At 52.0% G+C, this 21,505-nt stretch overlaps 1 protein-coding gene across 1 annotated transcript; it reads left to right on the plus strand.

Annotated features, from left to right (window-relative positions):
• Positions 1-5,978: 5,978 nt before the first annotated feature.
• On the plus strand, positions 5,979-20,494 carry ENO1 (enolase 1). The gene is made up of 12 exons (XM_027110297.1): positions 5,979-6,111; positions 8,526-8,619; positions 11,120-11,215; positions 12,628-12,686; positions 14,379-14,448; positions 14,909-15,042; positions 15,426-15,648; positions 16,780-16,977; positions 17,611-17,812; positions 18,220-18,328; positions 18,578-18,636; positions 20,059-20,494. The coding sequence occupies exons 2-12, from the start codon at positions 8,535-8,537 to the stop codon at positions 20,126-20,128; spliced, it is 1,305 nt and encodes a 434-aa protein (XP_026966098.1). The 5' UTR covers positions 5,979-6,111; positions 8,526-8,534; the 3' UTR covers positions 20,129-20,494.
• Positions 20,495-21,505: the final 1,011 nt, after the last annotated feature.

Below are 21,505 nucleotides of genomic sequence, written 5' to 3' on the forward strand. Positions count from 1 at the left end.
TGCTTCTCAAAACCTGATGCTGCTACAGTTAAATTCCGTGTATGGGGCTTCCCTGGTGGCGCAGTGGTTGAGAGTCCGCCTGCCGATGCAGGAGACGCGGGTTCATGCCCCGGTCCAGGAAGATCCCACATGCCGCGCAGTGGCTGGGCCCGTGAGCCATGGCCGCTGAGCCTGCGCCTCCGGAGCCTGTGCTCCGCAATGGGAGAGGCCGCAACAGTTAAGAGGCCCGCGTGGCGCAAAAAAAAAAAAAAAAATTCCGTGTATGGTTATAGTCACGGCTTAGAGGTGCAAATTCAGGGAGGGCTCTTTGGGCTAAGTTTAGTGTCCTGTCATCTCATCCAAATCCAAGGTCAAAGTGAACTTCATCTCGGAAGAGCAGAATGCTGAATGGTTGCGGGGCCGAGGCCTGGGGAGCCAGGCTGTCTGGGTTGGTTCCCCACCCCCCCAACCCCCGACCCTGCGCCTCCATTCACTAGCTTCAGGCTTGGGCAGCTCAGCTCACCTCTCTGTGCCTTGAAAAGCAGAGACGGCCACAGGGAGCAGGATTAAACGAGCTACACCTGGCAGATAACTTGGCCTCAGTAACTGATCAGTCACTGATAGGAGGAGGGAGGAATTTCTCATTATCAGGCCAGCCATGCAAGGCCTCCGTGGAAACCCTACTCTCAGCGAATCACAAGGGGCCACTTCCTTCTGCAGGAAGAACTTGGCTCCTGTTTTTCCATCTGGAGCTCACACACTGCAACCTCTGACTTTTACCGAAAGCAAGTTCGTGTGCCCAGTGCGCTCTGAGGCCAAGCAATACCGAAACGTCAGCGTTTGGAACAGAGAAAGGTTTACTGCAGGGTCATGCGAGGAGACAGGTGCCTCATGCCCCCAAAACCCGGAACTCCCAAAGGGTTTCAGCAAAGCATTTTTAAAGGCCGGGTGAGGGAGGGGCATGGTTGGCTGTTGCAGACTTCTTGGTGTCAGACTCCTTTGCTCTCGTAGCCATCCACGTAGGTCAGGTCACGATGTTCCTGTAAACCTCCAACAAGACAAATGTTATTCTCTGTTCTGCAACTTTTAATCTCTATATACATGAGAAAGGTCAGAGCCTTGAGAATGAACTATCCTGTATATTTCAGGCTATAGGCAACATTCTTCTTCTTTTTTTTTTTTTTTTTTTGCCACACCACGAGGCTTGCAGAATCTTAGTTCCCGGACCAGGGATTGAACCTGGGCCCCAGAAGTGAAAGCGCCAAGCGCAGAGTCCTAACCACTGGACAGCCAGGGAATGCGCCGTAGGCAGCATTCTTAACACAAAGCAAAAGCAATAGAATACAAGGGTTAAAGCACAAGAAACAGATCTAATATGGAGTCTTCCCTGTTACAGGACTTCTCCTTCCTTCTCAGCGACTGGCATTTTTGGAGCGGGCCATCTGAGGGTCTGGTGCTCCAGCCTCTAGGAGGGCTGCCAGCCTGGTGACTGGAGATTGGGGTTTCTTGGCCCCCAGGCTGCAGCTGCCCTGCGCCTCCCTTTAAGAGAAAACCTTAAAAACTGTGAGAAAAAGAGGATGGGGACGGATAGAGAGGAAAAGGGAGGCTGCTGGGGACGGGGCCGAATGCAGCTGCTATTTAGAGATATCAGTGCCTTGCAGGCCTCCATTCCAGCCGTAAGCAATGATTTCCAAACTGGTGGCAGGAGGACTGTTGGGGCTCAAAACTGCCTCCTGAGGGTAGTCTTTTCACACCCATTTCAGAAATTAAGGAGCTGAGGCACAGAGGATCCACGCAGAGCTTTTTGACACAGGACAGCAACTCTTCCCCAAGATTTTCTCTTGCTGGTGCAGAGCCCTCTCAGTCTCCATTTGCCCCCTCTTCATTAGCTCCTCCCGGAAGCTCCTGCTTTCCCTGAGACTCCTGGGGTTTCTTTCTTTTTTTTTTTTTTTTTTTTTTTGCGGTACGCGGGCCTCTCACTGTTGTGGCCTCTCCCATTGCGGAGCACAGGCTCCGGACGCGCAGGCTCAGCGACCATGGCCCACGGGTCCAGCTGCTCCGCGGCATGTGGGATCTTCCCAGACCGGGGCACGAACCCGTGTCCCCTGCATCGGCAGGCGGACTCTCAACCACTGCGCCACCAGGGAAGCCCTGGGGTTTCTTTCTTTAATCCCTCTGCTCCTTACTCCCCTCATTTGGGCACCCCTGATAAATGCCGTCCTAGTAATGACTTTGTTTAAAAACCATACTGTGCTCTCCCTTCTGCCTCCCCAGAGTCTGCCTTGCCCGGTCCCTGCTTCTACAGCTGACTTTGTGAGGGGCTGTTGACAGCAGGGAGCCCTAAGAGGTGCCCTCAGAGCCATCATAAGGGTAGAATGCTGACTGTAACTTACACAGAGGGCACGAGGGTTTCCTTAAGCAAAGGACTTGGAAAGGATGTTAAATTGAAAATCAGTAGGGACTTCCCTGGTGGTCCAGTGATTAAGACTCCGAGCTTCCACTGCAGGGGGCACAGGTTCGATCCCTGGTCCGGGAACTGAGATCCCACATGCCATGCGGAAAAAAAAAAAATCAATCAAATTTCTAGAAAACAATTGCAAAGGAAGAGCTGAATTTTATTTTTTTTACATCCAGGTCAGAATTCGTATTCACTGCTGGTGGAAGTACATAAAGATACAAATACTCTGGAAAACAAAGTTGAAGATGCTTATAACCATGACCCAGGAATTCCACGTCCAGGTGTGTGTCCTAGATATTTGCCCTAGAGAAACTCTTTCTTGTACCTGCACCCAGGAGACATTTGCAACAAAATTCATAGCTGCAGTGTTGGTATTAACAGGAAAAAAAGAACTGGGAAACTCAAATGTACACTGACAGGAAAACGTGTGATAGTCACACAATGGAATACTATTCAGCACTGAAACAAACCATCCACAGCTCACAAATGTCAAGTTGAGCCAAAAAAAATTGTAGCAAACGCTAGAAACAGTATGATGCCATTTATATAAAGTTCAAAAAATATTTAAAAACCACAAAGTGAGGGGAAAATAAACACAAAATATAGGACAGTGGTTACCTCCGGGGCCAGGGAAGAATACACAGGGCACGTGAATGGCATTGCCAGTACCCACTTCTTAAGCTGGCAAGTTGGGTACACTTCTGTTTATTATTTGTTACATCAGATATACTTTATGCAGTCTTTGGTATATGTTAAATACTTAGTGGTGTAGAATGGGGGAAAATGCACAATCTAAAAGTTGAGGATTATGTTGTATTCAGTGGACTTACTGAGGGCTTAAGCACAGGATACATCCTCTCAGATAGCTCTGAGGGACTATTCCAAAGAGGTATGGGAGGAACCAGGATATACAGAAGTTTTTGCAAAAAAAAGACCCAGGTAGTTGAACAGCAAGAGATTACTGCTAATTACAGAAAAACCTGGACATCTCAAATTAATGAATTTAGTACTTTTCTGTGTATGGGAAGATACAAGAATCCGGGCTAAATGAAATTATTCTTTTGAGATGCACCTTAACTATCTAGGGCCAGTGTCTTATTTTTCTCCATCCTGAATCCCCACAAAGTGCTGGAGGTGGCTGCAGTGGCTGATGACTTGATGGCTGTAACATCCTTTGTTTACTGATAAGGCAGGCGTCATTCTTTGTCCTCAGGGGTAAACAAACACAAAAACTTCCTAGTCTGTTAAGGGGAGGGGCGATCCACCTAGATCCCCTGAGGGCCTTCCTCACTCATCTGATCTCCCTTGGGCTGCTTCTCCAACCCAGAAGTTTCCTATCTGTCTAAAGACCTGCCTTCCAAAAGAGGTATGTCACTTTTTCCACCGACCAGCAGTTTTCAACCAGGGGTACGCAGACCACAGATAGAATCAGTAATCCAGGTGGGTCATAGGCTGCTGCAGATTCATCTTCCCTCAATTCTGATGTCCCCCTGCATATGTCATGCAGGCCCTACCTGCAGTGTGGTCTTCTGATAATAGCCTTGCACACATGTTTCCCCTCCCTGCCCACCAGCCTTTGGTATGCCACTGCACTAAAACTGCTCAATGAGCATACTGTCAACTAAATGCCTATAACAAGGTAAATGCCGCTGCACTGGACTGAAGGCACACAGGAGTCCCACAGCCTGCTAGCAAAGCCTCAGGAGCTGTGGAGACAGCCAGGGCATTTGGCAGCTTGCGGATTTTGGAAAGGATCTGAGAGCACATCTCATTAACAGTTGAGCTACAATTTGAGGTCGAAGTGCTGGCTCAGAACACTGTGCTGTGGCCTCCAAGAATCTTGCAACAGCAGCAGTCTGAGATCATGTTCTACATCTGATTTCCTGCTAGGAATCACTGGTTGTGGCCAGAAACCCGTTATAAGAGCCATGTCTTTCTATCTTTATCTCTCTAACCATTTTAACATAAAATGAAAGAGATTGTTTTGGAGCCCTTTCAGGGCCACACCTTAGAATTGCTCTGAAAATAAGAGCTCTAAGTGTCTGATTTCTGTTGAGTTCTTAAGGTTTAGGAGATAGTGGCTGTTGATTTAGCTGCTGGGTCATGGGGCTGGGATCTTGGTCTTAAGGAGTCTGAAACACCAGTGTATTGCTGGGGAAACCACAAACCCTGCTTGCAAAATTCACGTAATTCTTTAGGAAACATTTTACAATTTCCTTGTTTTTTTGCTGAACTTAATCCTAAAGTTCTTTCTTCTTAGTCAATGGAAAACAAACACAGTGGACTCAATAGGTCTTCAGCTTTACCCAAGGCGAGGAATTAAGGAATAAAAGCAGTTTTTGCAGCTGACCAGAAGAAATAATAATTAAAATCAAATATACACTCGAATCTCTCCATGCAAGGCAATGGGTTAAGTATGGAGATGAATGACATTGTTTTAGCTCTCAGACTTACAGACCAAGAGGAGCACTAAGAAAATACAAAAATAACTCTATCATAAAACGAAGCCCTCCCTTGAGTGTGTGTTGCGGGGTCGGGGGGAGATGTGCTGCAGAACTGATTTGAAATGGTATCGGTTCTTTCTTCATCAGAAGGGGAAAATAACTGCACCCACTCGTGCCTGTTTTTCATTTGTCAGACTACTCTGGAATATTACCTGTTTTGAACTTTGAGAAATTCCCCGAGTCTGTGTGAAATTCCATTCCCAAATCAGTACAAGTATGGTTCACGTGTATGGGAAAGGGAGGTATAGAAGCTTACTTTCAAGATCCAACATAAACAAGAGCCGAAGAATGAACTAACCCTGGGCACTCACGTGGAATGCCTGCCACGTAGGAAGCGCTCAAAAAGTATTAGCTGTAATTAAGGGAAAGCGAACATCCTTTCGGCTCTTGGCCTAATAACTCCTGTGTGACCGACGCAAGGACAAAGGGACCGGGTCACCTTGGCGGGCTGTCGGGCGCGCAGGGCGCAGGCGCGGGTGGGCACACGTGGCCGGCCTCGCCACCCCGCGGCCCGGGAGCCGGGTCCGGGCGCGCGGCCGCCAACTGTCCAGGCCGCCGGGGTCTCCGGCACCGCGCTGCGGGGCGACGGGTGAGGCGGCCGGGAAGGGCGGGCCGCGAAGGTCGTCACCAAGGTCGTGGGCCGGACGTGCGGCGCCGGGGCGACGCGGCGTGCGTGCGGGACTCGGAGTACGTGACGGAGCCCCGAGCCCTCATGCCGGCCGCGCCGCCCCGCCCCTCCCCCCGGGCCCCGGCGCCACAGACTCGGCTCAGCCGCGGATCCCAGCGCGGCGGGCGGGAGCGAAGGCGGACGGGGGCTCGCCCGCATCCCCACATAGCCGCGGGGTAGTTGGGACGCCCAGCCCGACCCCACCCCAACTCCCCGGGACGTCGCCCCCTCTTCCAGTTCCCGGCGCCCGCAGTCCCACCCCTCCCTCGGAGGCGAGGGCCCGAGTGACGGCGCGCCGGGCCAATGGCGAGGCAGCGCGGAGGGGGTGGGCTTGAGGGGCGGGAAGTGGGCGGGGTCCCCTCGAGCTGGGCAGGAAGTCCAGGCCGGCGGAGCGGAGAGGAGCTCGCGGTACTTGGAACGTCTGGACCTTGCGCCTTAACGCTTGCCCTCGGTGTTCGCAGCACCCTCTGCTTCTCTCTCGTGCGGCGACCTCAGGCGGCCGGGTGAGAACTCAAGGAAGGGCTGCCGAGCAAGCGCCCGGGCAGGCGGCGCGTGGGTGCCCCGGGTCCGCGGGCGCTCCTGCGCCTCAGACGGCGTGCCCGGGGGTTCGGCGGGGAAGGGGCGGGTTGGCGCGCGCGAGCGGCCTCCCCGGGTCAGAGTTGCGGCCCGAGGCGGGGGCGCGGCGCCCGGTTTCTCCTGAGGGGAAGGTGCAGCTCAGCCTGTGATTACGAGTACGGGGCCGCGTCACTGTCCCGGGAGGTTAGAGGTAGAACACGCGGTCACCAGGACAGCAGGCGGTGAGGGTGGAAGGTTTGGCGAGCGCTCCAGGCCTAACCCGCGTGCTAATTAAAGCCAGGCCCTTCCGAAAATGGAGAAAGGGGGCCGGAAAAGGAGAGATGCCGGGAAGCTGCAGCCCACCCCACCCCCGCGCCCGTGCCTCCCGCTGGTGGCCCTCGGCCTGGCGCCTGAGTGTCCATACCTTTGCTGCTCCGGAATGAGCAGGGACTGATCTGCCTTCAGAAGGCACTTGATCTGGAGGGGACTGCAGGCGAGCCGGGGGGTCATTGGAAGCCCTGCAGGCGACCTCGCCCAAGTCGGGCACGAGGCGCTCCCTGCTCCCTGGGCTGGCCACCAACAATCGGCCCCTGATCTGACATTAAAAGGATGCACTTTAAGAAAATTTCCTGTTCGCTGCTTCCTCTGCAATGTGGTCTCTTTCTCCTGGGCGGTGTGGGCAGCCGGTTGACCTGCTTCCGGGGCACACCTAGGCCCCGGCTGCCCGGTGTGCTCGTGCTGCCCCTGGTCTGGGCTTCAGTTCAGGCAGATAAAAGGCTGTGCAGGCTCCTAGTCAGACCCATCTTCCGCCCTGCCTGTGCTCCCTGCATTTTAATGACTTCGGAGAAAAGTTTTTCTATCTAATTTCAAGATAAGTTGAATTTTATTTTCACATCGTGAAGTCAGTCGACTGCCTTGTTTTATATCACTAAAATCAAACCAGAAATGAAATCTTACAACTGTATGATGAGGAAGTGTAATGAAGATGTGCTTAAAAGTGCATCTAAAATCTGTGAAGTAAATCAGTGATGGCATGGGGGATGCAGGGGGGAGCAATGACTGGAAATGGCCTCTGGGGACTTTTTTGGGGTGGTCATTGTTACACACGGGTATATGATTTACCAAAACTCAAAGTTAACTAAAATTTTAAAACTAAAAGATTTTGAACAAATTTGCCTTTTTGAGATAAAAACTAGATACCTTTTTATTGGCTAATGAGTAAAACTCCATTGTTACAAAGAAAAAACAAAGCCACAGAAGTGACTTCAGTATCTAATTTTGAAACTTAAAAAGATGCCATCTGCTGCTTCAGAACATTCCAGAGAAGATAATGGAGAGGAGCCCAGCTAGATAATGGCTTCCAAACGCTGATTTGGTTCCTCCCCTCCACTTCAGTCCTACAAGTTGTTCAATTCTGTTGTTCCTTGGAGAGCCTCTGGGGGAAAAAAGCAAGAAAGGGGCTTTCTTTGAGCTCTTGATATTTGTTCTCTGTAGCTGCAAACCACCCCCCTCCCCTTTTTTCTAAAGGTGTTTTCAAAGGAAAGCGCTTCCCTTGGCGTATCCTGGTGCTCAAAGATAGAATCCTTTCTCTAGTTACAGATCACGACATTTCATAATTAAGTTTTTTAAATGGGGTGAAATGCCTATTGAAAGCAACACTGACTAGATTATGTTATTTGTTTGCCCTGTCTTGCTGAAGACCCAAATACTCTGAGGTTTGAAAGGCTCAGAAATTGGCAAAGATCACAGCACATAGACCAAGGAGCTCATTCCTGGCCTCCAAACTCAGAATTTCTAACTGATTATCCAACATCGACCAATTGAGCATTCTCCTGCTACCTCAGGTTTTACTTGATGAACTGTGTTCCCAACTTTTAATTCACTGTTCCCCTACAAACCAGATTTTCCTCCTGGTCACCCCCGCCCCTTTTTTTTTTTTTAATCTTAGATGGTTTTGCTTGTGGCCCTCACGTCCCCTTGGTCCTGATTTGGTCCCTTTCCCATGGCCCCGCACCTACCCTCGTTGGTAACTAATGACAGCCGGTTTCAGACTCTCCTCTTCAGGCACTCTGCACGCCATCAACGTGTGAACCTTGCCCGCCAGCACGCGCACTGCCGGACTTTCTTTGCCAGTAGGACAAGACCTGAACTAGGGCCTTGCAGAGCTGCCCCTACCTACTTTTTAGGAACAATTCCCAGTGCTCTCCAGCAGGCATTTTCTCCCACTCCAGTCAGCCTTCCTACATGCAGTTTTTAGTTTATGCAGTCTTTCTAGTCTAGGGATCCTCAGAAGTGACCCCTTGCATAATGAGTTGAGACTGCATTATGGTTTATGGAAAATATGGACTGTGCTTCCCCACAGAAATTCACCATGTCTGTCCTCAAGATCCACGCCAGAGAGATCTTCGACTCTCGTGGGAATCCCACCGTTGAGGTTGATCTCTACACCTCAAAAGGTATGGGCCACCTTTGTTTATATAGACCCTAGCACCACGCTCCATTTTTTAAAACTTCAAATGACAGAGCCTTAGGCGAGAAAACATCTGTTACGGTAAAAGCCTTTCTTTCTGGTCTGCACATGCTGGGAGGCTGTGGTTCCCCACTGGGGGAAGGTTGGGAGGGTTTTAAGGCAAGAGGTCCTTGTCTCGGTGCTTCTTGGTACGTAGAGCAGAACACAGGTTGGCTGCTAGGTCAGTGAGGTGGGGAAGTAATGTGATAACCTTGTCCCTAAAAGGGCCTATCACTAGTTTGCTTCACAGCTTGCTATGACCAAATACGTAGATACGGCAAGATAGGATGGATCTTTCTTCCTTGTAAAGGAAAGAGATTAGGGGACTACAAGGGTATATATAGCGTTCTTATCTGCGTTTCCAGAAATCACTCTTAGAGGATCCAGGACAGTTTTTACTTTGGGGTGTTGGAACATTCCAGAGGCTCATATTTTTACCTGGCTGTAAGTCCCTGTAGGAAGAATTTGCCCACGTGAGAAAAGAATAGAATGGGAACCCTTAAAAGCTCCCCCATTTTTCTTTTTTACTTTAAGAAAATCTAGTGCTTCCCTAGCCCTGCATTACCTCCAGCAATGTCTCAGCTGCTTTCTCAATGGTTGAAGTTGGAAAAGGAGCTTCAGGCAGAATCACTCAGAGGTGCTGAGCACAGACCTGCCAGTCAGAGCTGAGTCATGGTCTGAATCACAGGCCTGGCTGTGGAACCCTTCCCTTCCTGTCCTCCCTTCCCCCTTGCCCAGAAAGTGAAGGCCCCTCGAGTCGACGTTCACAGGGCAGGAGTCCGCCTTTGGTTACTGTCGGGGTGCCCTCAGAACACGATTCCTTCTGGGCATGTGCCTTGTGGCAAATGCCGTGTGTTCTCAGAAGATGGCGAGAATTTCCTTTCAGCTTATGAAACTGGCACACTTAGTCAGAGAGTGGAACTTTCCACTTGGAAATTAATGGACTTTGAACGACGAAAAAAGACCCAGGACACTAGAAGATTGTTGGGAGGGGGAATTTTCTTTGAAACTCTTTAAAATGACTAAAATTAATGTCTTTTGACATTGAAATGAATGGAACTTTCTCTTATGTGTCTTAATCCTTTTAAGAAAAGAAAAAAAACCAGGAAGTCATAAATTTGTTAAGAACCTTTCATCACTTCTTTCGTTCTTAGAATTTATTTTTTAGACCAGTTTTAGGTTCACAGCAGAATTGAGTGGAAAGTACAGAGCATTCCTGTCTACCCCCTGTCTCCACTATCACCATCCCCACCAGAGCGGTACCTTTGTTACAGTCGAACGTGTGTTGACACATCATCACCCAAAGTCCACAGTTGACCTTAGGGTCACTCTTGCTTTCCTCATTTCTTCACCCGGCCCAGCGCCTGATGGGTACAGAGAAAGCCAGGGCCTGTGTCGAGAAGAACGTGTGTCCTGCTGGTCACACAGTCAGTGCGGTGGCACAGGCATGCAACCAAGTATGACTGCGATGCTTGGTTGGGTTTTTCCTCTTAGTTCGTTGCCTTCACATCTCCCACACCCCCCAGTTCTCGGCATACCTCAGATGGGGAAATCCCTAACGGTTTCAAGGAGATTCAAGAGGCTGCCTGCACTTCCTGCTCCCCTAACCCTCCTGCCCCGTGTAACCGGATTTCTGCGGTGCCTTTCTTGGCATTGTCTGTCCTTCTCCAAGAAGATTTGCCGCTTTTCTGCTCCACAGTCTCGGCTTAGCCAGGCAGCTGGTTTCTGTATCTGCAGGACTGCGCAGTGCGTGCTTGACTGGGTTCTAGTGTTGTTGTGCTTATTCCTTTCCTCTTCCAGTCTGTCCTGTTTTCTGGTTTCCTGTTATGCAGAGAAGCCCCATATAGCATTTATTGCTCCTTAAGCTGAGGCAGATGAGCTGTAGATTCCTCTTGAGCCAGCGCTTTCAAGGCTTGAAAGCTGGCAACCTGATCTCACTTGTCTAAGGGAAGCTTGGCCACGGTGCTCTAGAGCTGGACTGTCTAAAATAGCCCAGTGTTTTCATGGATTACTAGCTGCTAGACAAGCTTAAATCCCATAGGTGGCCTGCACTGTATTTCTTTTAGGCCACGCTGCTGGGGGTGGTCCACGGCCCAGCTCCGGGGCACCCGTGGGGAGCTTTGAGAGGTATGGGCTCAGACCTCCCATTTGTTTTGGAATCTGCACTTTAACCCACAGGTGATATGTGTGCACGTTAAAATCTGAGAAGCTCTGCTCTAGACCTTTTTCTTTAGAGAAATTCATCAGCTATGCTCTAGTGTCTGCAGTGCAGAATCATAAAAACATGACAGGCAGGAGAAGCAGCCTGTCTGAGTCCTCCCATCGTTGGGAGGAAGTAACTGTTTCCTAAGGGCAGCTCCCTCAGTGAGCGGGGAGGGACTTGGGCGAGGGCGGGAGCTATTTCTTAGTCATTAACTATTTCTTGCCCTCCCTCTCTCAACATCCAGGTCTCTTCAGAGCTGCTGTGCCCAGTGGCGCCTCAACTGGTATCTACGAGGCCCTGGAGCTCCGGGACAATGACAAGACGCGCTACATGGGCAAAGGTAAGGGCCGAACCCAGGCCGGCCTCCCGGCAGCCACAGCCTCCCTCCCGCTCCCCGCGGCTTGTGTTTGAGGGTAGCAGACCTCTGACTCGGCCCAGAGTGTGGGCAGCGAGTATGGGCGCCGCACGTGGAGGAGAGGGGAGAGCGGGCTGATGGGTCCCAGCACCCCTGACCCCATAGCTCAGGGCAGGTGCCGTAACACTTACTTCTGCTGCGGTTTGTCTCCAGTCTGTGAAGAACTCCTGGTTGGGTCAGGGGATGTGGGAGAAGAAGAGGACAAGTTATCTAGTACTAAGGGGCAGCCTTGCATCCTCCGGGAGGGCTCTGAGGGCCTTCCGGGCCATCAGGCCTCTTCAAGGGTCTAGTCGCGGAGGAGAAGAGCTCCCGAAGGCCTGGCTGATAGCTCACCATTGATGGGCTGTCGTTGTCTTTCGGTCTCTTTGGCAGAGCCAGCCTGCGCTGGGCTGTATGCAGACAGGCTGGAAACTGTGTTGGCAGTGCTCACCTTTCTGTAGATAGAACCTGTGTGGCCAAACTCCAGAAAAGCAGATAGGGCTAGACCGTGCATTCTCAACGGGGACGGGAATTGGTTCTGGAGAGGAAGCAAAAACATCACGACAGTTCATGGTTTGTGGCCCTCCGAAGGGCCACACGTGTAGACAGGTGGAGGGCACGTGTGCTGCCAACTCTCCAGGGAGGGCGATTAGGAAAGAGTCCAAAAACACTGCAGAGGAGGGGGCGAGGGCGAGGTGGGGCTGGGGGCACTGGGCCAGGGTCCCAGCGGCCCGCTGTAGGGAGGCAGCTTGTGCAGAGAGCTCTCCCCAGGGGCCTTGCAGCCCAGGCGGTACGTGCCTACAGCAGCAGGACAGCGCTGTGCCCTGACTGTGATGAGGACAAATGCATGGTCCCTGTCTTCCTGTTTCCCCTGTCTTCCTGTTTCCTCTCTTTCTCTCACTCAGCCTCCTTCCCAGCCTGTTCTCTTCTCAGTCTTTCTTTTTTCCTTCTCTGCCCATCTCTACTGGTCAGGTGTCTCCAGACCCGTTAAGTATATTAACGAGTTCCTGGCACCAGCCCTGTGCACACAGGTAATACATACATTGGGCGTCCTTTAGTCTCTGCAGCTGGCCTGCCCAGTGCATGGTCTTGCCAACTAACCTCCCTTCAGACATTCTGGATGGTTGCTCTGTGTGCGGCTCTAACCCTTGGGGGTCCTAGGTAAGAGCACTCAGACTGGGCCAGAAAGCCCTCCAATTCCAGGGGGAGAGGGCGCTGGGGATTTGAAGGAGGTCCCATTGAAGGTCTTTGGTGGGCTCTGAATATCTGGGTTAACGTGGTGAGTGGTTCTCTCCAGCAATGCTGCTCAAGCCTGTCTTTCATTAATGTCGGTAATTTGATTTGATTATTCCTTCTAGGTGTCTCAAAGGCTGTTGAGCACATCAATAAAACTATTGCGCCTGCCCTGGTTAGCAAGGTAGGACCTGCCTCCTGATAACTAATGTATGTTAATGCTATCAGAGCGCCTCCCAGGCCAGCCCAGGAGGCTTTTCTGTTCACGGAGAGCTTATTCTGAGAGCTAAAGAAGCCGGTTGGATTCCCTGTCGTGCATGCGAATAACTTCGCCTTTCCTAACCCACCCTCTGCCTGTCCATGTGTCCATGGCTAACAGCGCATGGAATTGGATCTGAGGGACGGGAGGCTCTTAGAGCCTTGATGTTTCCCCACAACCATCTTGACCTTCGAGGAGTTAAGATCCAGATTTTAAGAGCGGCTCTCAGGGGCGTTAAATGTATCCGTGGCGACTGACTCATTTTTCGTGAACTGTGGAATTATTTACTGTGTTTTTAAACAGCAGAACTTCCGTTATATAAATTCCTACCTGGAGCCTCAATGTGTCAAACAGATAAAAGCGGAGCTGCTGTAGGTGAAGTGGGTCTGGGGATCCCACAGCCCAACCTACTCTGCAGCTTGGTCTCGTTTATCCTCCCTCCAGCCCCGCTCTCCGTAGCTATGGCCCTTTCTCGGGTCCAAACCCAGCCTCGGCCTGTGTGTCCTCCTTGGTAGGGCCCCTCTCCTGGCTCCACCCTGCACGCAGGTGGCAAGCGGCTCCTCTGCTGATCCTCTCCCCAGCTTGCCTGCTGTGGCCTGGCCCACATGGCTGGCTGTAATCGTCCCCAGGCGGAGGTTTTCAGCGCTGCCCTGCCGCGCACACCTTCGTCCCGGCCTCCTGGGGCCCTCCACATGCCGCTGTTCTTTGTGCCTCAGCGCCCTCACCTGGCCTGACAGTGAGCAGGGCTTTCCGGGACATTTTTCTTTACTTGGGGGAGACAAACTTCAGTCTAACTCTTGGTGAGGGTTGGCCTCAAGCCATCTGCTGGGGTGGCTTCTAACTTTACCCAAAGATGCCTTGTCACGAAAGCCAAAGATGCCAAATTGTTAACGTGGCATGATGGACTTACAGATCCTGGTTTTCTTTCATATTTTAGCTTTTATATAAGAAACATTATAAATAATATGCTGGTATCATTCACTTACGGAGTTTTTAAAGTAATGCCGACTTTTATTACATTACTTTGAGCCAGTTTTTAAGGCACTAGTTTTATTTATACTCTCGCCAAAAACAGTCATTTTCATCAGTCGTCAGACATCATGCTAAATGATGGTGGACTGCATACAAAACTCGTATCTCCCATCAGATGATGGAGTTTGCTGTCACTGAGGGCAGCCGAGTGACGGCAGAAACTGACTTTGATGGTAAAGAACAATGAATTCTGTTATTTGCTGCCCCAAAAGTCACACTGCTTTGGAGTAATTCCTTCTTTAGCATGAACCAGACAATTCTGCCTCGTGTGTAACGTGACCTCGGACTCCCTCGGTAGACTCCCCTTCACGACATGAGGACCATGCATTGTCGGATCCCTCGTGCTTGGAGAAGTGCCTGATGCTCTTAAAGCAAGTGAAGGGCATTGTTCTGCTTCCCCGTTTTCTCTTGGCATTCCCCCCATTTTTGCCTGCCAGACGCATGGATAACACAGAACTGATCTGGGCTTTGCACGGTTCCCAGGGCACGGTTCCCAGGGTTGATGGCTCTGGGACAGGAGGGCACAGGGCATGCAGGTAGAGACCCCACTCCCTCCCAAGCAGCTTATCCTCGCTCTCCCTGTAGAAACTGAGCGTCGTGGAGCAGCAGAAGATCGACAAGCTGATGATAGAGATGGATGGCACGGAAAATAAATGTGAGTGGCCTGAGGTGGGGTCTTTGCCAGGGAGGTTGCGGCTTCTCCTGAAGACCCTTGAAGTCCTTTGGGGAGAAGTCCTGTCGTCCCTAACGATGAATTACGTAACTGTCTGTGGTCCTCCCCTAACTCTAATAAAGCACGTTTTTGAATATCAGGAGCATAGCCAGCCGACAGCAGCAGGCATGCAGGCTTACTCAGAAGAGGCTCGTGCTTTATATAATCGAGCAATCTGTGGGATTTTCCAGAGTCCCATGGACCAAAGAAAGGGCTTTCTCTTTGGGGGAAAAAGCAGCCTATGTGGAAGGCTATTGCATTTCTGGTGTGAATATGCAAAGGAGCTAGAAAGGAAAAGGTTCCGAATACAATCCAGGGTGCACACAGTGGTGCAGGTGGGGGCGGCCAGCAGGAGGAAGGCTGGTGAGTAAGAAATCCCTTAACGTAACCTGTTCTGTTCTAGCCAAGTTTGGTGCGAACGCCATCCTGGGCGTGTCCCTGGCTGTGTGCAAGGCTGGCGCCGCTGAGAAGGGGGTGCCCCTGTACCGCCACATTGCCGACTTGGCTGGCAATGCCGAGGTCATCCTGCCAGTTCCGGTGAGTGGCGAGTGTTCGCTTTCTCATGGGGTCCCGAGACCTCCCGCCTCTTGACCTCATCCACATGTGACTCTCCACACGGGTAGGAGCAGGCTCTGGGGGTCTCGGCTGCAAATAACTCTGCCGCCGCCGCCAGCTAAGAGTGACCCTGAGCAGGTGACTCAGCCGCCCTGCACCCATCTCCTTAGTTGTCGATGGGAGATGAAAATTGTACTGCCTTGTCGGGTTGTGTGCACTTGTGGTGGTAGTGACCGCAGTGCAGAGAGACCTGGTGGCTTCAGAGCCGCACGGGCCCCACATGGGAGCCATGCACCTGGGCGTCGTGGGGCTGCTGAGGCGCGGGACCCCCGGGCCTGGAGCTGTACTTGTGTCTCTCCCCACAGGCTTTCAACGTCATCAATGGGGGCTCTCACGCTGGCAACAAGCTGGCCATGCAGGAGTTCATGATCCTCCCCGTCGGGGCCGAAAACTTCCGGGAGGCCATGCGCATTGGAGCGGAGGTATACCACAACCTGAAGAATGTGATCAAGGAGAAATACGGGAAAGACGCCACCAACGTGGGAGACGAAGGCGGGTTTGCTCCCAACATCCTGGAGAACAAAGAAGGTAGAGGCTCCGGAGGAAGCCCCTGGGTTTCTGAGCACCGCCCCCAGCGTCTGCGAGCCTTCCATGCCTGCCCTCAGGGGCGCTGCTCTTTCCACCGTTCGTTCATTAAGTAGCAAAATGCAAAACCCTGCAGACATGGGAGCTAGCGCTTCATTTTTTAAAAAAACAAATCACGCGAAATTATCTTACAAATTCGACTTCTGAATGTCCTGATGATTTGCTTAAACTGGGCTGACGGTGGGGTAGGGAGGCGGTTCATTTTCTTGCTGTCGTCCCTGCTCCCCCAGCGATGGCAAGGGTTCGCAACCTGCTCCGTGTTCAAGGATGCTGGCTGTGATGAGGACTGCTGCCGTCAGTAACCATTTCGGGTCATTCAGCTGCCGTAATGCTGCACAGGCTTTATTTAACTTTGAATCCTTAGGCACAGGATGAAATGTGAGAGTTGAGCAGAGAATACAGAAGTCCTAGGAAAAGAATTCACGGATGAATTTTTTGTTTTAGAAGAACAAGTAGGGTTCCAAGCATATTTCATTGCCTTCAAGGATGGCTAGTGAAGGAAATGTCCATCCTGCTCGTTGGGTCAGTCATACGAAATTGCTGACGTTCGGCTATTTTAACCTATAAAAAGTGGCCCTTCACGCAGTTTGAATCTTGGGGGTCTTGGGGACACTGGAACAGGGGCCGGTGTCTGTCAGTTTCCCTACCGGCAGCGCTGCCGAGCGAGGCCGGCCCTGAGCCTGGGCCGGACAGCAGAGCTGGAGCGGGGGCCTCGCTGTGCGGGCTCCCTCTTGGATCTCAGCATTGGCTCTATTTAAAGCCAGTTCTGCGGGACAGCTGATCTCAGCTGGTCACTGTATCTTGGCCGGCACAGCTGTTCTTTGGTGCTAAATTTGGGAGCACTTGTCAGTGAAAAAGCCTCTTAGAGTCCATTTCCAACTTGGCCATGCACTAGTGGCCCTGACCAATGGTTTCTTGCTCCGAAGCAGAAAAGAGTAACTGGAATCTTTGAAACTGGTGCTTGGGGCCAGAGCACCTCTTCCTCTTCCGTTACGGTTCCCATTTGGCAGAGTTAAAGGGGAATTTTATCTCCATCCTCCTGGTTTCCAAACTCTCACCGCCATCTCTTTGCAGCCCTGGAGCTGCTGAAGAACGCCATCGGGAAGGCGGGCTACACCGATAAGGTCGTCGTTGGCATGGATGTGGCCGCCTCTGAGTTCTTCAGGTCGGGCAAGTATGACCTGGACTTCAAGTCACCCGATGACCCCAGCAGGTACATCACACCCGACGAGCTGGCCAACCTGTACAAGTCCTTCATCAGGGACTACCCAGGTGAGTGCTCCCGGAGCGGCTGCAGGTGTGCGAGTGGGTGGAGCCTTCACTGGGGTGCCTGGTGCAGCAGAGCGGGCAGCCGGCCAGCCGTGGTGCAGTGCGATCGCCTCCTGTCACTGTCACAACAGCCTCCTGAGCAAACGTGGTCCTGGCTCCACTGACAGTGAGGAAAGGAGCCGTGAGAGCCAGGACCACTGGGTGCTCCTAGGCTCTGCGTCACCTGATGCGCATGGGAGAGGGGACACAGAGGCACAGAGTGGGTTAGAACTTGCCCAGGGACACAGCAAATGGTGGAGCAGGTGTTCAGACCAGGAAGCGTCTCTAAGTCCCTGCGTTTAACGTTAAGTAACTTGGTGGAAGCGGAGCCAGGACACGAAGCCCGGTCTTTACCCCTCTGGGTCCACAGCTCTGTTTTTACTCTCAGTGGCGCTAAACTCACTGTCCTGGGCCGCAAGTTTCCCACTTAACAACTGTGGGGTTGCAGGATTGCACGTGACTGCAGTCCCTGTCCCGGGAGGGGGTTGGGAGGCCAGGTGAGTCGGGAGGGAGGACAGGAGGGGGCTCTGAGGTGCTGCGGGTCAGCAGCCTGGGAGGCCACGCTGAGGGAACACACCCTTGCCCTGCTCTGCTCAGTGGTGTCCATCGAGGACCCCTTCGACCAGGATGACTGGGAAGCTTGGCAGAAGTTCACTGCCAGCGCGGGAATCCAGGTGGTGGGGGACGACCTCACCGTGACCAACCCCAAGCGGATTTCCAAGGCTGTGAGCGAGAAGTCGTGCAACTGCCTCCTGCTCAAAGTGAACCAGATCGGCTCCGTGACTGAGTCCCTGCAGGCGTAAGTGCCCTTGCACAGAGGGCGGGGCCTCCTGACTGGGACTCCTGGGGGCCTTTAGAGTAAGCTTTGGCCCCAAGGGGATCAGGGCGTTGGGCGGTTGTGTTCTAATCCTGACCACTTGGTGGCCCTACACTCCTGATTTACTGTCACACGGAGGACGTTAGTCAGGAGACACACGTGTCTCTCCCTCGAGGAGACTGAACCCAGTTCAAACGTGACTAGAGGGCAGAGAAAGGTCCTCGGGCCCTTCAGAGTCGGGCGAGGGTTACCCTCTTCCCCAGCAGTTGGGAGCTCAGGGCTGCCCCTGGCCCCCCACCGGGAGTGATTAGTCATGGCCTCAGGAGGCCAGCAGGGGCCACAGTGCCCAGGCAGTGGAGCCATGCTGTCTGCTTGTCCCTGGCTTCTAGGTGCAAGCTGGCTCAGTCCAATGGGTGGGGCGTCATGGTGTCCCATCGCTCCGGGGAGACTGAAGACACCTTCATCGCCGACCTGGTGGTGGGACTGTGCACTGGGCAGGTAAAGAGCTCCATGGGGTGAAGGGTGCTCCCTGCTTCTCTCTCTGACCTCAACTTCCTGAGCACAGACTTGGGGGGCAGGGGGGAGAATGGGGTCCTGGGTGCCCCTTTTATCCCCTCCTTCCTAGGGCCAGGGATCCTCTTTAAGAAATTGCTGGCTCTCTGCCGTGGCACCCTCCCCTTGCCCAAAATGCCCATGAAGATTCAGTGTCCACTGTAAGCAACCGTGGCCTTTCTTTTCTCCTTCCAGATCAAGACTGGTGCACCATGCCGATCCGAGCGCTTGGCCAAGTACAATCAGATCCTCAGGTAAAGAGGCTACCTTCGCTGCGTGTGTGGGCTTGCTTGGTCTCCAGGAGGAGCCCCTGGCCCTGTGGGGCTGGTACAAGGGTTGGGGCAGGGGCCCTGGCCCCTGATATGTTAGGTTGGGGCGGTCGGGTGCCTGGCAGCGTTGGCCCAGAGCGGGGCCTGTTCCACACGATGCTGCCATCTTCTGGTGGGAGAGGGAACTGGCTCCCCTTTAGACAACTGAATCAGAAGTTGGGGAGCTACAGGGAAGCCTTAGTGAAGCTCTCATTTTACACCCTTGTTTTGTGGACAAAGATACCAGAGCTCACAGAGAGGAAGAAGAATCGCCAGCGGGTACACAGCAGGGTTTCAGTGTTCAGCGCCTTCTGACGTTCTGGTCCCTCCCCTTTTTGTCTCAGTGTGTCCTTGGGAAGCACCTATAAACACAGGGAGACCTGCCCTTTTGTTATTTTATTCCAGTCTTGAAGGGAAAAGGAACTTCCATTTTATAAGTCCTCCCCCCATACCCCATCTTTAAAACTTTATCCTGGAGGCTTCCCTGGTGGCGCAGTGGTTGAGAGTCCGCCTGCCGATGCAGGGGACGCGGGTTCGTGCCCCGGTCTGGGAAGATCCCACATGCTGCGGAGCGGCTGTGCCCGTGAGCCATGGCCGCTGAGCCTGCGTGTCCGGAGCCTGTGCTCCGCAATGGGAGAGGCCACAACAGTGAGAGGCCCGCGTACCACAAAAAAAAAAAAAAAAAATCAGTGAACAGTAGAATGTACTCCCTTCCCCATTACCTGGATACACCAGCTGTCTGTATTCCTCCATGTTTTGTCTCTTTACACCTTTTTTTCCTGGAGAATTTTAAAGCGAATTCCAGGCATGTTATGATTTCACTTGTATATATTTCTTGCAGATAAAGACTTATTTTTGTTTTTTAACATAACCACTCTACAATGATGATGCCCACGATTAGTGGTACTATCAATACCCCCTTTTTTTTTTTTGATATCAGGATCCAAACAGAGTTCACACTAATGAGTGCTCCCTCCTTATTTCCCTGTGCCATTTGTTGCAGAAACTGGGTTATCCTTTCATTGAAAAAACATTTTCTTAAATATTCTAAGAAATAGCAATCCTACCATTTCTTCTCCTTTGTCCTTTAGAAACATTGGGGGGAAGAGAAGGAAGGCGAAGGGGCGGCCAGTGGACAACTTGTTGGGTGGATTGGGTGGACGGAGAGAGCCGAATGCTCTTCTATTCCTGGCATCTCCAAGAAGCTCAAATTTAGGGGAATAGTTAGACAGACTGGGCGATGGTTGAGTCCCCAACTTCCTGGCAGGAAGTGTGTCTTTAACCACTTCTCTGGGTGGGAAAACTTACTGCATTGAGGTGTGACTTCTCTCTTTCCCTCCCTGTCTCTCTATCTTTCTGCTTCCGAAGAATTGAAGAGGAACTGGGCAGCAAGGCCAAGTTTGCTGGCAGGAACTTCAGAAACCCCCTCGCCAAGTAAGCTGTGGGCGGGTGAGCCCTGTGGTCACTCGTCGGCTAATTAGACCTGCTCCTGATGTCACCTGGGCAGCTCAAGACCCCCGCCAATGCTCTGAGGGGCCTCTGATAGTTAACTGCCCTCTCCCCTTCCTGTGACGTTCTCACTGCTTCCTTAGACCCGCTGCAGAAGCCGAGCTTGACCACCTGGAACCCTGCTGGAAACCCTAGCTCTAATTATATAATTGGCCCAAATCATTGTTTTTCTCACCTCGCTTCCACCAAGTGTCTGGAGCCATGTGTGTCTGCATTGTAATCTCCGAGGTGTCCACAGGCAAGATCCCCGGTGGTTTTGTGTGCAAAATAAAAAGGCCTCAGTGACCCATAGGGATGCTCTGTGTGTATGAAGTGGTCCGTCTGTCTGTCTGTCCTAACGTCTTGAGTATTGATGGAGCACCTCTACAAGAGCTGAGGCTTTGTGTCATGACAGAAGCGGGGGAGGAGTTTGTGCAGGATGCCACGTAAGCCCTGGGGAAGGGCAGGTTTGGGAAGAGGTGGGAGATGGGGTAGCCTGTGCCCTTCCGCAGCAGCTCGGGCAGCGCCCGGACCGGAGGCCTGACTTCAGAATCAGACATGTTAATTTGGGAGAAAAGAGCTCTCACAGGTTACCTCAAGGACAGCAGCTTCCAGGTCACACCATGAGTCCAAACCAGAGGGAAGCTGAGCGTCCTGGGCAGGTTCTCCATCCTTAGGGGAAACTGGTAAAAGAATGGTTAGAGGTAGCTCTGGGGCAGTAGGAGGGCATCCAGAGGGTCTTGGAGAACCCTATTTAGATACATTAAAATTTAATTTTGGGACTTCCCTGATGGTCCCGTGGTTAAGACTCCACACCCCAAATGCAGGGGGCACAGGTTCGATCCCTGGTCAGGGAACTAAAATCCTGCATGCTGCACAGCATGGCCTAAAAAATTGAAAGAAAAATTTTTTTAATTTAATTTCTTTCCTCATTTTCACTAACCTGATTTCAAGTGCTCAGAGGCTCCACGTGGCTGATGCCCACTGAGTTGGGTACCACGGGTGTGAAGCATTAGCACTGCAGAAAGCACCATTCTAGAGAAACGACTAAGCATCAGTGAGACATGAAATACTATGGTTGCTCTGAATTGTGTTATAATACCTGGTGAGGCCCCCCAGTGGACACTGTTGTTATTGCTCATCTGTATCAGGGTTTAACCCAAGAAGCAGAGCCAGTAGAAGGTACGTATATTAAGGGATTTATCACAAGGAATTGGCTCCTGTGATTGTGGCTAAGCTAATCCACAATCCATGGGGCAGCCAGTCAGAAGGGAGGGGACCAGGACACAGGTGAAATTTGTCTTGGGTCAGCCCTACATCTAAGACC

This window comes from Aethalodelphis obliquidens, unplaced genomic scaffold (genome assembly GCF_003676395.1).
Source record: "Aethalodelphis obliquidens isolate GAN/ISIS:26980383/991018 unplaced genomic scaffold, ASM367639v1 scaffold9, whole genome shotgun sequence".
Lineage (NCBI taxonomy): Eukaryota > Metazoa > Chordata > Mammalia > Artiodactyla > Delphinidae > Aethalodelphis > Aethalodelphis obliquidens.